The 14835-nt window shown below is 43.1% G+C and overlaps 1 protein-coding gene across 2 annotated transcripts in view; it reads right to left on the bottom strand.

Annotated features, from left to right (window-relative positions):
• The window catches only part of fam204a (family with sequence similarity 204 member A), a 34296-nt gene extending 21876 nt beyond the window's left edge, over positions 1-12420 (bottom strand). The window contains exons 1-5 of one of the 2 annotated variants that reach the window (XM_055901923.1): positions 11976-12417; positions 11469-11559; positions 10952-10994; positions 10436-10538; positions 1487-1576 (exon numbers count right to left, since the gene is read on the bottom strand). In XM_055901923.1, the coding sequence (XP_055757898.1) occupies positions 1487-1576; positions 10436-10538; positions 10952-10994; positions 11469-11559; positions 11976-12233 (585 nt within the window). In that variant the 5' untranslated portion in view covers positions 12234-12417. Of the gene's footprint in view, positions 1-1486; positions 1577-10435; positions 10539-10951; positions 10995-11468; positions 11560-11975 lie in introns of both variants that reach the window. The other variant, XM_055901924.1, reaches the window with a different exon arrangement.
• Positions 12421-14835: the final 2415 nt, after the last annotated feature.

Genomic DNA, 14835 nt, shown 5'->3' with positions numbered 1-14835 from the left:
GGATTAGCTAACACAACGTGCCATTGGAACACATGAGTGATGTTTTTTTTTTTTTTTTATCTGCCGTTTTAAGCTACCATAGTCATTTACAACATTAACAATGTCTACACTGTATTTCTGATCAATGTGATGTTCTTTTAATGGACTTTTTTTTTTGCTTTTCTTTCAAAAACAAGGACATTTTTAAGTGATCCCAAACTTTTGAACAGTAGTATATATTATTATATATAAATTTATAAATCCAAAAATAGATGTAGCAACTACAGATTGTCCCTTTAAATCTATCAAACTTGTGCAAGTTTGAGCATGTTTCCATTAGGCCTATGGATTTTTAAAAATAAGGATCAAATTAGATTGAGCAATAAAAGCCCCACTTTTATTCCATTGGCTGGGATCCACACTATATAGCTGTTGCAGGAGCACATTTTTCACTGGCTGTCCATTGGTTACAAAAACAATGATTGATAGGCAGCTTAAACTTCTTGAATTCAACCATTATTGTGTTCAAATACACATTTAGAAACAGCCATCCACAACAACCACAATCCGTAAGGCGCAAATAGCTAAATGAGAGAGCAGCAGTGTGATTCACATCAATGTGCTATGTAGATACCAATAAAAGTGATATCCGTAGACTACACCACTGCTGTCATCCTTACCGCCAAGCGTTTATTAAAACTGGATAATCTTTGGATCCCGATAACAGTCACACTATTGGCTTGGACTGTAGCCTACAAAAGCCTATTCCTGCAATCCATCAAACACATTTGGTGTGTCATCATAGTGGTCTCTGACTTGTGGTCAGATTCGCTCAGCCGGAACAAACTTAAACTTGCGCCTTTTTTCAACGCCGATTTAAATGTCATTGAGAAAACAGAGAAGTGTCAACAACAAAAAAAAATCCCCAAACATCCTTTCCGAATTCAAAAGTAATCATCTAGTTTTTCAAAAGTATCATTAACATCAGTGCTTCTATAAGAGCATCACATCTCTCACTTAATACAATTCAAGTTGTGACAATTGAACATACTGTAATCACCAACTATGAAAAGTAGTAGCGGTGTCTTCTTAAGCGCAATTATGGGTGTGTGGGCAACTTTTTCTGCTAAATTAGCTTCAAACCGCTTGATCCCCGATGCCTGCCGAGACGAGTCGTTTCGAAACTGCAGGCAGTGCATTTAGGGACGTGTGCACTTCAAAGGTATGAAACTCGCACCTTGAGAATGTTTTAACAGTTGGCTTGAAAGCAACGTAGACCTTCATTAAAAAGCTGAGCCAAAAGTGCTTTTGACACTGCCGAACTCCAAAACTAAGGGGGAGGGCTTTCCATTAACTCAATGGGAAAGGGCTGCAGGACTTCTCAATTGCGGGTGCCTGTGTGTGTTTTTGTTCCCCTATGTCTTGGAAGGAAGAAATGGCCACGGATCCATTAGTTCAATTTGTCACAGCAGGAGCACCCCAAAGATCTCGTATCGGTACAACATACCTCTCGAGTGGCGAGTCTGTCGCTCATCTCCTCCGCCTTCCCAAAGTCCCCTTCAGCGATGGCGCTCTCTATGCTCTTTTCTAAGCTGGACTGGAGAGAAGGGGAAAATGTAGTGATTTTAGAAATAGAAAAAGGGGGGGAGGGGGGGGGAATCAAAGAGTAACTTCAAAAGTCCCCTGGGCCTTATTTTTAATATGATTGCTATTACTACAAATATGTAGATTTTCCTTCACAAATGAAAACCTTTTTGATTGGATATTAGTGGGGAAATCTTCAAAAATGCTACTGGAGATTACCAAACATTATGTGACTCTTTAATTACACATTTCCATTACAGGCTGGAGCAGAGGAGGGAGCAAAGATGCCCTAGGTTACTGATGGCAGGGGTGGTTCTTCAAAAAATAGGAGACTATCTGAAGAAGTAGAGTTAAGATCATTTCTTCAATAATTTCACAGAACGCATGAAAGTGAGATGTTGTCATTTTAAATTAGGGGAACCCTCTCGGAAGCATCTTCAAACGAAGGATTCAAGGACTCAGGTTGTTTATAGACGCACACTCATCCCTCAAATTAATTTGGACAAAGACAGCAAGCTGAGCCTAATAATGATGTGGCAATATAGTAATAATTACAGAAAAACAAATAAGAAATCTACCTCTATTACTAGCACAACTTTACAGTGGTCTATTTGCTGGCAAAGTGGCAATGTTCATGTTCCAAATAAAACATTTTGTAAATGGGATTTCAATGTGTCACATTGGGATCAACATTTCAAAATGGTTAAAAAAAACTAATAATGTATGCAGTTCCACATGTGTCCTTACAGGAATAAAAGTGAATATGCCAAATTGCCAAATCACTTTGCCTAACAACAGCATAGACCTAAGGACTAGCAGTCATATCCTTTAAAATTGCAGAAGTAGTGTAATATGGACACCAAAAATGTATTTGTCATGTAATTTCATAACCAGTTCATGTTGTGAAAAAATGGCCTCTAGGCTACTATCTTGTCATTCTAGGTAACACTTCACTTGACACCCAGCGCCATGACACATTACGACACGGTCAAAACCATGTCATAAGGCGTCATAACACCTGCCATAACATGGTCATAACACATATTTAGACCTGTTGTGAGAAATATGGCTGGTTATGACAGTGTCAAAACCCACAAAACCTACCACACAAGGCAAAACATTCCATTACACCATAAACACACTGTTGATAAGTAGTCCATGTTATATGAAACTGTCTGAAATGTACCATATTAAATGATCACTGTAATTGCACACACTTTGATGTCAGACATGCAACTAGCCCAATCAAATCAAACTTTATTTGTCACATGCGGCGAATACAACAAGTGTAGACTTTACCGTGAAATGCTTACTTACAAGCCCTTAACTATTCTTGAACTGCCATGTTGGTTAAGAAAGTATTTACCAAGTAGACTAAAATAAAAAGTAATAATAAAAAAGTAATAAAATAATGAGGTTATATATAGGGGGCACCTGTACCGAGCCAGTGTGTGGGGGTACAGGTTAGTTGAGGTAATTTGTACATGTAGGTGGAGGTGAAATTACTATGCATAGATAATAAACAGCGAGTAGCAGCAGTGTACAAAAGGGGGGGGGGGGTCAATGTAAATTGTCTGGTGGCAATTTAATTAATTGTTCAGCAGTCTTATGGCTAAGGGGTAAAAACTGTTGAGGAGCCTGTTGGTCCTAGACTTGGTGCTCAGGTACCGCTTGCCATGCAGTAGCAGAGAAAACAGTCTATAATTTGGGTGACTGGAGTCTCTGACAAGTTTATGGGCTTTCCTCTGACACCGCCTATTATATAGGTCCTGGATGGCAGGAAGCCTGGCCCCAGTGATGTACTGGGCCGTTCACAGTACCCTCTTTAGCGCCTTACGGTCAGATGCCGAGCCGTTGCCATACCAGGTGGTGATGCAACCGGTCAGGATGCTCTCGATGCTGCAGCTGTAGAACCTTATGAGGATCTGGGGGCCCATGCCAAATCTTTTCAGTCTCCGGAGGGGGGAAAGGTTTTGTCGTGCCCTCTTCACGACTGTCTTGGTACGTTGGGACCATGATTGTTCGTTGGTGATGTGGACACCAAGGAACTTGAAACTCTCGACCCGCTCCACTACAACCCCGTCGATGTTAATGGGGGCCTGTTCGGCCCGCCTTTTCCTGTAGTCCACGATCAACTCCTTTGTCTTGATCACATTGAGGGAGAGGTTGTTGTCCTGGCACCACACGGCCAGGTCTCTGACCTCCTCCCTATAGGCCATCTCATCGCTGTAGGTGATCAGGCCTACCACTGTTGTGTCGTCAGCAAACTTAATGATGGTGTTGGAGTCTACAAGTTCTTTAAAATATGATGAAAAAACATGACTGTAAAGAATTCATTAAAACAACAACAAACGAAAGGAAACTTCTTGGCACGGAAAAAACACGTTTGAATCCATGTGAGTATTGACACTCCTGTGTAAGTGTCATAACCAGCCATAAAATAACATATTATATGTCACAACAGGTGTAAATATTTGGGTCCTGACAGTGATGACCATATTATGATAGGTTATGACAAATTATGTCAGCTGTTATGATATATTATGACATGGTTATGACGCTGGATGTCAAGTAATGTGTTACCTCATTCTAATGTCAGATGCATATTGCCATCGCACTGCCCTATCCCATCTGGACAAGAGGAATACCTATGTAAGAATGCTGTTCATCGACTATAGCTCAGCATTCAACACCATAGTACCCTCCAAGCTCATCATTAAGAGCTTGGGGCCCTGGGTTGAAACCCGCCCTGTGCAACTGGGTCCTGGACTTCCTGACGGGTCGCCCCCAGATGGTGAAGATAGTAAACAACACCGGCACTTCACTGATCCTCAATACAGGGGCCCCACAAGGGTGCGTGCTCAGCCCCCTCCTGTACTCCCCTGTTCACCCATGACTGCGTGGCCACACACGCCTCCAACTCAGTCATCAAGTTTGCAGACGAAAACAGTAGTAGACCTGATTACCAACAATGATGAGACAGCCTACAGGGAGTAGGTGAGAGCCCTGGTGGAGTGTTGCCAGGAAAATAACAAAGGAGTTGATCGTAGACTTTTGTTTTTAGTTTTGCAAAGGGACATTGCCGTGCTGAAACAGGAAAGGGCCTTCTCCAAACTGTTGCCACAAAGTTGGAAGCACAGAATCGTCTAGAATGTCATTGCATGTTGCAGTGTTAAGATTTTCCTTCACTGGAACTAAGGGGCCTAGCCCGAACCATGAAAAACAGACCTAGACCATTATTCCTCCTACACCAAACTTTACAGCTGGCACTATGCATTGGGGCCGGTAGCGTTCTCCTGGCATCCGTCAAACCTAGATTAGTCCGTCGGACAGCCAGATGGTGAAGCGTGATTCATCACTCCAGAGAACGCATTTCCACTGCTCCAGAGTCCACTACTGAGACGAGCTTAACATCACTCCAGCCAACGCTTGGCATTGCACATGGTACTCTTAGGCTTGAGCGCGGCTGCTCGGCCTTGGAAACCCATTTCATGAAGCTCCCGACGAACAGTTCTCGTGCTGACGTTGCGTCCAGAGGCAGTTTGGAACTCGGTAGTGAGTGTTGCAACCGAGGACAGACAATTTGTACGCACTACACACTGCAGCACTCGGCCGTCCCGTTCTGTGAGCTTGTGTGGCCTACCACTTTGCGGATGAGCCATTGTTGCTCCTAGATGTTTCCACTTCACAATAACAGCACTTACAGTTGACTGGGGCAGCTCTAGCAGGGCAGAAATGTTATCAACTGACTTGTTGGAAAGGTGTCATCCTATGACGGTGCTACGTTGAAAGTCACTGAGCTCTTCAGTAAGGCCTTTCTACTGACAATGTTTGTCTATGGAGATTGCATGGCCGTGTGCTCAATTTTATACTGTCAGCAACGGGTGTGGTTGAAATACCCGAATACACTAATTTGAAGGTGTCCTCATACTTTGGAATATATAGTGTATGATCACTAAGCACTTCTGGACATAAGATCGACAAATACTAACGTCGATTTCGACTTCAACTCGACTCAGCTGTTCATACCGGACCCTATTCCTTTGTTCCATGGGCTACCAAAACGACGTAGGCATAGACGCGGGAGACGAGGAGGAGTCCTGGTGAAATTGAGGCAAAGAGTAAAGCGAACAGCGCTCCTGTCTGTTCCATTGGCAAATGTCCAGTCACTCGAGAATAAGATGGATGAGCTTTTTTTCAGAGTCTCCTGCTGCTTTAAGTGTGAGGGAAATCTCAAGCTTTCATTCACCTGATATAGATTCCCTCATGGTAAGCTGCAGACCCTTCAATCTACCAAGAGAGTTCTCATCCATAATTATCACAGCTGTCTACATCCCGCCCCAAGCCAACACCACTCTGGCACTCAACGACCTACAACCTGTTCACCCACGACTCCAACACCACCATCAAGTCTGCTGACGACACGATGGCGGTAGGCCTGAGGGAGTTGGTCTTAGCAGTGTGGTGACAGGACAACAACCTCTGCATCAACGTCAGTAAGACCAAGGAGCTGATTGTGGACTATAGGAGAAAAGAGGGGAGAGCACGACCCCATCCAGATCGACCGGGCTGTTATTAAGCGGGTCGAGAGCTTCAATTCCTTGGCGTCCACATGACTAAATACCTAACATAGTCCACACAAGGAGGCTAAAAAGATTTGGCATGGGCTCTCGTATCCTCAAAGTTATACAGCTGCACCATTGAGAGCATCTTGACTGGCTACATCACCGCTTGGTATGGCAAATATATCGCCCTTGACCACAAAGTGCTACGGAGGGTGGTGCAGACAGCCCAGTACATCACTGGGGCCGAGCTCCCAGCCATCCCGGACCTCTATATCAGGCGGTGTCAGACACTCCAGCCACCAAAGCCATAGACTGTTCACTCTTTAACCGTCCAGTAAACGGTACCGGAGCATCGGCTCTCGACCCAACAGGCCCAGGGACAGCTTCTACCCACAAGCCATAAGACTGCTAAAAAGCCAGACTGATAAATAGTCAATTAATGGTACCTGAACTATCTGCACTGACCCTACAAACACTCACTATTTGACCTAGACAGTTTGTGTGTATGTATTGATGGGTAGGCTACATGTGCCTTTTTTAAATATGACGTAGTTATGTTCTTGTCTATTAATGTTCTGTATTATGTAATGTTTCATGTTCTGTGTGGACCCCAGGAAGAGTAGCTGCTGCTTTTGCAACAACTAATGGGGATCCCAATAAAATAACACTAGACTATATAAACCAACCATATACACACTCACACTACATTGACACAGACACACACACAATCAAATCAAAGTATATTTGCCGCATGTGCCGAATACATCAGGTGTAGACCTTACAGTGAAATGTTTACTTACGAGCCCTAACCAACAGTGGAATTTAAGTAAAAAAAATAGGTATTAGGTGAACAATAGATAAGTAAAGAAATTAAAAACAACAGTAAAAAGACAGTGAGAAATAACAGTAGTAAGGCTGTATACAGGCTAGGTTAGTCGGGCTAATTGAGGTAGTATGTACATGTAGATAAGGTTAAAGTGACTATGCATATATGATAAACAGAAAGTAACAGTATCGTAAAAGAGGGGTTGGCGTGTGGTGGGACACAATGCAGATAGTCCGGGTAGGCAATGTGCGGGGGCACCGGTTAGTCGGGCTAATTGAGGTAGTATGTGCATGAATGTATAATTAAAGTGACTATGCATATATTATAAACAGAGAGTAGCAACAGCGTAAAACGGGTTGTGGGGGGTGGGACAATGCAAATAGTCCGGGTAGCCATTTGATTACCTGTTCAGGAGTCTTATGGCTTGGGGGTAAAAGCTGTTGAGAAGCCTTTTGGTCCTAGATTTGGCATTCCGGTACCGCTTGCCATGCGGTAGTAGAGAGAACAGTCTATGACTGGGGTGGCTGGGGTCTTTGACAATTTTTAGGACCTTCCTCTGACACCACCTGGTGTAGAGGTCCTTGATGGCAGGCAGCTTAGCCCCAGTGATGTACTGGGCCGTACGTACTACCCTCTGTAGTGCCTTGCAGTCGGAGGCCGAGACGTTTCCGTACCAGGCAGTGATGCAACCAGTCAGGTTGCTCTCGATGTTGCAGCTGTAGAACCTTATGAGGATCTGAGGACCCATGCCAAATCTTTTTAGTTTCCTGAGGGGGAATAGGCTTTGTCGTGCCCTCTTCACGACTGTCTTGGTGTGTTTGGACCATTCTAGGTTGTTGGTGATGTGGATACCAAGGAACTTGAAGCTCTCAACCTGCTCCACTACAGCCCCATCGATAAGAATAGGGGCGTACTCCACAATCATTTCCTTTGTCTTGATAATGTTGAGGGATAGGTTGTTATTCTGGCACCACTCCACCAGGGCTCTCACCTCCTCCCTGTAGGCTGTCTCACCGTTGTTGGTAATCAGGCCTACCACTGTTGTATCATCAGAAAACTTGATGATTGAGTTGGAGATGTGCGTAGCCACGCAGTCATGGGTGAACAGGGAGTACAGGAGGGAACTGAGCATGCACCACTGTGGGGCCCCCGTGTTGAGGATAGGCGTGGCAGAGGTGTTATTATTGCCTACCCTTCCCACCTGGGGTCAGCCCATCAGGAAGTCAAGGACCCAGTTGCACAGGGAGGGGCTCAGACCCAGGGCCCTGAGCTTAATGAAGAGCTTGGAGGGCACTATGGTGTTGAACGCTGAAGTATTCCTCTTGTCCAGGTGGGATAGGGAAGTGTGCAGTGTAATGTTGACTGGATAGGGAAGTGTGCAGTGTAATGGTGATTGCGTCATCCGTGGATCTGTTGGGGCAGTATGCAAATTGTAGTGAGTCTAGGGTTTTGGATAAGGTGATATGGTCCTTAACTATCCTCTCAAAGTACTTCATGACGACATAAGTGAGTGCTACGCGGCACTGCTCATTAAGTTCAGTTACCTTCGCTTTCTTGGGTGCAGGAACAATGGTGGGCATTTAAGCAAGTGGGGACAACAGACTGGCATAAAGAGAGATTGAATATGTCCGTAAACACTACAGCCAGCTGGTCTGCACACGTCAGAGGACGCGGCTTGGGATGCGTTCTGGGTCGGCAGCCTTGTGAAGGTTAAGACGCTTGAAAGTCTTACATCGGTCACGGAGATCGGGAGCACAAAGTCCTCGTGAGCGGCGGGGGCCCAGGTCAGCGGCTAAAGTGTTGTTTTCCTCTTAGCGGGCGAAGAAGATGCTTAGCTTATTCAGTAGTGAGGCATTGCTGTCCGCGACATGGCTGGCTTTCCCTTTATACATTTACCCCTTTTTCGTGGTATCCAATTGGTAGTTACAGTCTTGTCCCATCGCTGCAACTCCCGTACGGACTCGGGAGAGGCGAAGGTTGAGAGCCGTACACCCTCGAAAACACAACCGAGCAAAGCCGCACTGCTTCTTGACACAATGCTGGAGGAAACACCATACACCTGGCGACCATGTCAGAGTGCACTGAGCCCGGGCCCGACACAGGAGTCGCTAGTGCGCGATGGGACAAGTAAATCCCTGCCGGCCAAACCCTCCCCTAACCTGAACGACGCTGGGCCAATCGTGCACCGCCCCATGGGTCTCCCGGTCGCATCCGGCTGCGACAGAGCCTGGACTTCTAGTGGCACAGCTAGCACTGCGATGCAGTGCCTTAGACCACTGCGCCACTCGGGAGGCCTCGCTTTCCCTTTTAATCCATGATTGTCTGGAGTCTCTGCCACATGTGTCTTGTGTCTGAGCGGTTGAATTGCGACTCCACTTTGTCCCTGTACTGTCGTTTTGCCTCTTTGATTGCCTTACGTTGGTTGGATTAGTTTTAATCATCACAGTAGGAACAACATCCTCTATGGACTTTCTGATGAACCAAGTCAGAGTCAGTGTGTCGACACTATTCACAGAGGCAACCCGGAACATTTCCCAGTCCACGTGATCAAAACAGTCCTGAAGCATAGATTCTGATTGGTCAGACCAGCGTGAATTTGAATGAACATAGCTATGTTCCCCCCTATATCTTAATGTAATCACATGAAATTGTTTTGCAGATTATTATCAATAACTTATTAACAGCTGTAACAAGTTGTCCACCGCAGGAAATTCTCACTGGTGCCGTAGTTTATAGAAAGACCCAAATAGATTCTAAATGTCTAGCGTGTAATTGACTTAGGCCGAACATTTTTTTATGTCATGTCAATATGTAAATGACATTGATCACTAATGAGAATGTTTGAAAATGGAGGAGCAAGGCCTTCTCGTTATGTTGACTTCACAAGTTCTGTTAAATTTAGCTTCTTGTTAAATATATCTTATCCATTCAAAGTAGGCCGTTTTTGCTGCAAAAACAGAGCAAAAACTAAATTTAATGGTACTTTCAGATAAACTGAATTTTCTATACACCTTTTCATCAAAATGTAGGCTAGTGCCAGATAGGCTAGATCCATGGGCCTGACAATTAGTCTATTCAAAGTGTGAGAGGCTATGTTATTGTGCATGTACCTAGTGCACTCTGAGCTTTCCACATACAGTAACACAGTGAGCAGGAGCTGTCGGGTTTCTGTATAGACATTCAGTACAGACACTTCTCTCTAGAGCAAATCTACATTTTACTTTAAGCTCAACCCAAAAAAAGTGGAATGGAGAATCATCCCAATGTCAAGATTAAGGTAATCTCATCATTAGAATGTAACACAATCGTTTATATTTTACACAATGTCAAGTTTGAGTCTAGAAACCTCTTAAGCCGCCTGTCATATTTAATAAAACAATGAGAAGTTACACAGGTATGGATACAGAAAGACAGAACATGTTCAATGCTTTTGCCATAACTTGATGGCATTAGACACATGCAGACATTTTTTTTTTTTTACCTTGGGAGCAGGCTTGTAACAGGCAGGGGGTTGAAATCTATCATTGATGCCAAAGTACTGCGTCAGCCCATCCCAATGCTTGTCATGCTCTGCTCGAGGCTCTCTGGTGAAGAAGAAAAATTAGTGTTCATGTTTATTATCGGTTCAGGACAAGACTACAGCATATGTTAAGGCTATAAATAGGTGCTAAGTAGCAATCAAATTTTTGGAAAGCCCGGGTAGAATAGGCTTTCAGTTAGGCCTACACCAACGACAAGGCTATGTCCCGATTCTCCACCCTTTTCCATAAGTGTGCACGTGGACACTCCTTGTCATGGATTTAAAGCATAGGATTGGTGTAGCCTAAGCATTGGCTGGAGGGAGTTTCCATGCATGGAAGTGTGCAAGCTCTAATGCGCACTTTGGGAGAATGGTGGACAATTGGGACAAAGCCTTTGAAGACTCTTTAGTAGTTAGTGGAATACTGTATAGAACTATGTTTGAACAGATTTTGTGATACATTTAGGCCTACGTTACCTTTCATTGTTTGATTCCATGTTCTTAGTCCCTGATTCATCATCTGTTTAGTGACATGAAACACAAAGAAATGAATCTTGTCAACTCCAAAATCACCCAATTTTACAGTCCGTCGTATTGTGTCATAACTCATGGCCTCAGAAATATTAACATACACTGTGATCATATCCAAAACATTGAAAAGAGGTAGACTGGCTGACTATTTCTTTCAGTGACTTTCAATGGAATATTATTTAATTATGTTCCACTCAGATCCATTCCAGTTCAGCTTTTCTAGGCAAAAGACTAACTCGATTATAATACCATTTTGAATTTAACAAAGGAACACAGCACTTTAACAAAAACACTAACGTTAGGGTCATGAGACACTTAGAATTTGGACACAGGATGAACCCTCTTCTTTCCACATTTCCATTATTTCCGGGATAAGTCAAGTAGGTTACATCTGACCGGGGCAAAGACGCCCTGGATCGTTATCTTTTCAGTGGCTGTGTGGTTAAAAAGAAGTGCAATTGACCTTTCTTATGTCGTCGTCTTCCCCGCTGTCTTTTTTTGGCGAGCTTCATTGTCTTGATCTCGTCTTTTTTCTTCTGTAGTTCTTTAAATCTCTAAAGAACATGAAGTGTAACCATTCATTTGAGCAACAACAATGTACGCAACAAAAGCATTTACCCGACTCATGAAAATCTCTCTTTCAACAGTTGATGAATTGTGTGTAATGTGTATATGGTAGAAAAACATAAAATGTAGCTTTACAAAGATGAGTAGCTTATCCACATTTGACTTGCTTTTGAAAGTGGCGCTGATCCTGGGAAACGGGAATAAGTGGTATGGCCAAGCAATGCAGCCATTTTGTTATAACACGTTAATGTTTTCCATGCAGGTTTCATCATTCATGGACTGCCCTATCCAAAAGTAGTAGGGGATGCTATAGAGTATATAGGCAACATCGCTAACTAGCTAGCTAGCTAACGTTAGCTTGATATGCAACACCTGACTAGCAAGCATAACATGTGTGACATACTTGCCACTTCTCCTCGGAAATCCCGGGTAAGCAGTCCAACGACTTGTCATGTTCTATGACGGGCTGTGTATGAGAAGAACTTGTGTCTACAAGTGTCCCACAGTTTTCCTTAAGACCACGCGGAAGTCCAACTGCACAACATTTGTTTGAGGCTAACGTTTTTTCTTGATCTGCAACTACACTTTGTCCTTGGTCGTCCTCATCACCTGAACTAATTTCAGCATCGCTCAGACCTTTCGGTAAAAGTCCGCTATACATCTTGAGAATGGCAAATCAACAGCAACTCTGTTTATAACATGTTAGTCATAATCCAAAACAAACTGAAATTTAAAAAATGCATCGAAAACTACTTGAAGCGTTGTAAACATTTTCACTTCCTGGTGGACATTGTGACTCTTGCAAAACAACTGCGCCGATTGGGAAAAACAATATAGTCTCTACCAATGAAAACGGTTCTATCGCTGCACTAAAGCCGATGGTTGCGTTTCAGGTCGTCTTTATTACAGTCGCGCTGCGCATCTCAGATTATTGCTGAGATGTTGAACGATTGTCCCTCTCAGAATTAACCTAATTATAGAGAGATAACCACCATAAATGTGTTGGTATTCCATGGTTAGTTTAAAATACATATCCTATTGCTGCTATTGTATTTTTCAAAAGGTCAGCACATTTTTTTAAAGTAGTTTAGCAGACGCTCATATCCAAAGTGACTTACAGTTAGTGAATTCAAATTAAGATAGCAAGGTGGGACAATCACATATCACAGTCATAGTAAGTAAATTTGTTCCTCGATAAAGTATCTGTCAGCAAAGTCAGAGCTAGTAAGGTGGAGAAAAGGAAAGAGCAAGTGTTGGTTCACAAAAGGCCTCATTTATTTATGGGGGGGGGGGGGGGGGGGGGTTCAGATGATAGGGTGAAGAGGTAGGGTTTCAGATGTTTTCTGAAGATGGGTAGGGACTCTGCTGTCCTAGATTTAGGGTAAGCTGGTTCCACCATTGGGGTGCCAGGACAGAGAAGAGCTTCGACTGGGCTGAGAGACCAGAGGTGGCAGAAAGGAGTGCTCGGGTTGGAGCGTAGGGTTTGACCATAGCCTGAAAGGAGGAAGGGACAGTTCCTCTTGATGCTCTGTAGACAAGTACCATGGTTTTGTAGTGGATGCGAGCTTCGACTGGAAGCCAGTGGAGTGTGCTGAAGAGCAGGGTGACATGGGAGAACTTGGGAAGGTTGAACACAGGCGGGCTGCAGCGTTCTGGATAAGTTGTAGGGGTTTGATGGCACAAGCGATGTGCCCAGCCAACAGCGAGTTGCAGGAGCCTACACTATGTTTAATAGACTAGGTTTATTCTATTCAGATTTTTGACTGTTTAACAAAAGCATAGGCTATACTCACTGGTTTGCCAATAAGGGTAATAACTATTTGGCTTTCTCGATCTAGAAATTCAGGTAAAAATAATTTAGATTCAGCCAACAGTATCGCCAAGGAAGTTATACAGTGTTAGTAATTGTAGATAAGTGGTTTGTTATAACTGGCAAGTAAATCTGTTATTTATGCCATGTTCTCAGGAAGATAAGTATTCTATTTTGTGACCAATGGTTCACAATTTATTCAAACAGCTGAAGGCATTGCATTATCATTAGAATGATTAGCATGCAAATCTTGTATAGCCCTTGGCATTGGCAAAGGAACATCTACCCTTAAATTGCTAATTCAGTAAATCACATCAGTCTTTTTTAGTTGCAAGTGATTGCCAAACCAATAATCTACATGAATTATGTCTATATGAAAAATGTTGCCTACGATGGAGTGTATATGCCTGTTTGTTTCAATTGTATGGAAAGATGTGGCTGACAACAATAAATGTGTGCATATTCTCTCTGGACTATATTGATTGGTAGACAGCGAACATTATTGTTTACAGATGTCAAAATATGCATAACAGGGTGAAAGTCACAACTAATGACCCAGATCTTCCTTAAAGGTGACCCTCAATCAAAACAAAGGTGAATGACCAAGTAATCTCCTTGACCTCCCTGCGCCCTTTGTGGGAAATATTCTCTCCTCTACTTTAAATAGAAATGTAATATGCTAAATAAACCAGGGTGATAGGGCTTATGCTATCCTAGTATATTAAAATGTCATTCTGAAAATGTGAAATCTCTATGTTATCCCCTTAAATATGCTACCATTAGCTGCTATCACTCACTCAGAATTATTACCCATTAAATTACTTATGTGACAATGTGATGGAAAAAAGCAGGGTGAACTCTGAAGGTAAACGAGGAACCACAAAGTCCGGGTAAATATTATTTAATAACATGGTGGCAGTAGAAGCTTGAATTATTTTGTATTGATTACCAGACTTTGTGTTCTATTTCACAGTTGAATTATTGTCTCTCTGAGCTGTCTCTCTCTCTCCTTGGCATGTACTCCAGCTCATTATTTCCATAATTTCTTGGTAATTTGGAGTTGGCTGTTTTAAACTTGGAGTCTCTTATTAAGTTTTGGCCATGGTGGATAAGAGGCAGCAGTACTGTAAGTGCAGAGAGATAAACTAATCATCTTAAACCCTTAATTATTAGTATCTTAGTGTGACAGACTGTTTTTGCGAGCTCACCAAATTGAGCCTCAAATGAGGAAAGGCATATCTGTGGAAGTGGTAATAATTTTAAGTAATCTCGATCTGGCTTGGGGTGGCAGAATTCATTAGTGCAGATTAGCACTGTGTGTACAAAGTAAATGAGATATCTAATAGCAAACGTGGAGGTCCAGGGATTCATCATTTCCTGACAAAGATGAGGGATGATGTTAAGAGGCGATTATATATATTTTAGTATAACTGACTTACCCTATATGGATCCG

Source organism: Salvelinus fontinalis, chromosome 37, assembly GCF_029448725.1.
Source record: "Salvelinus fontinalis isolate EN_2023a chromosome 37, ASM2944872v1, whole genome shotgun sequence".
NCBI classification, from domain to species: domain Eukaryota; kingdom Metazoa; phylum Chordata; class Actinopteri; order Salmoniformes; family Salmonidae; genus Salvelinus; species Salvelinus fontinalis.
This window is presented reverse-complemented; position numbering and strand designations above follow the sequence as displayed.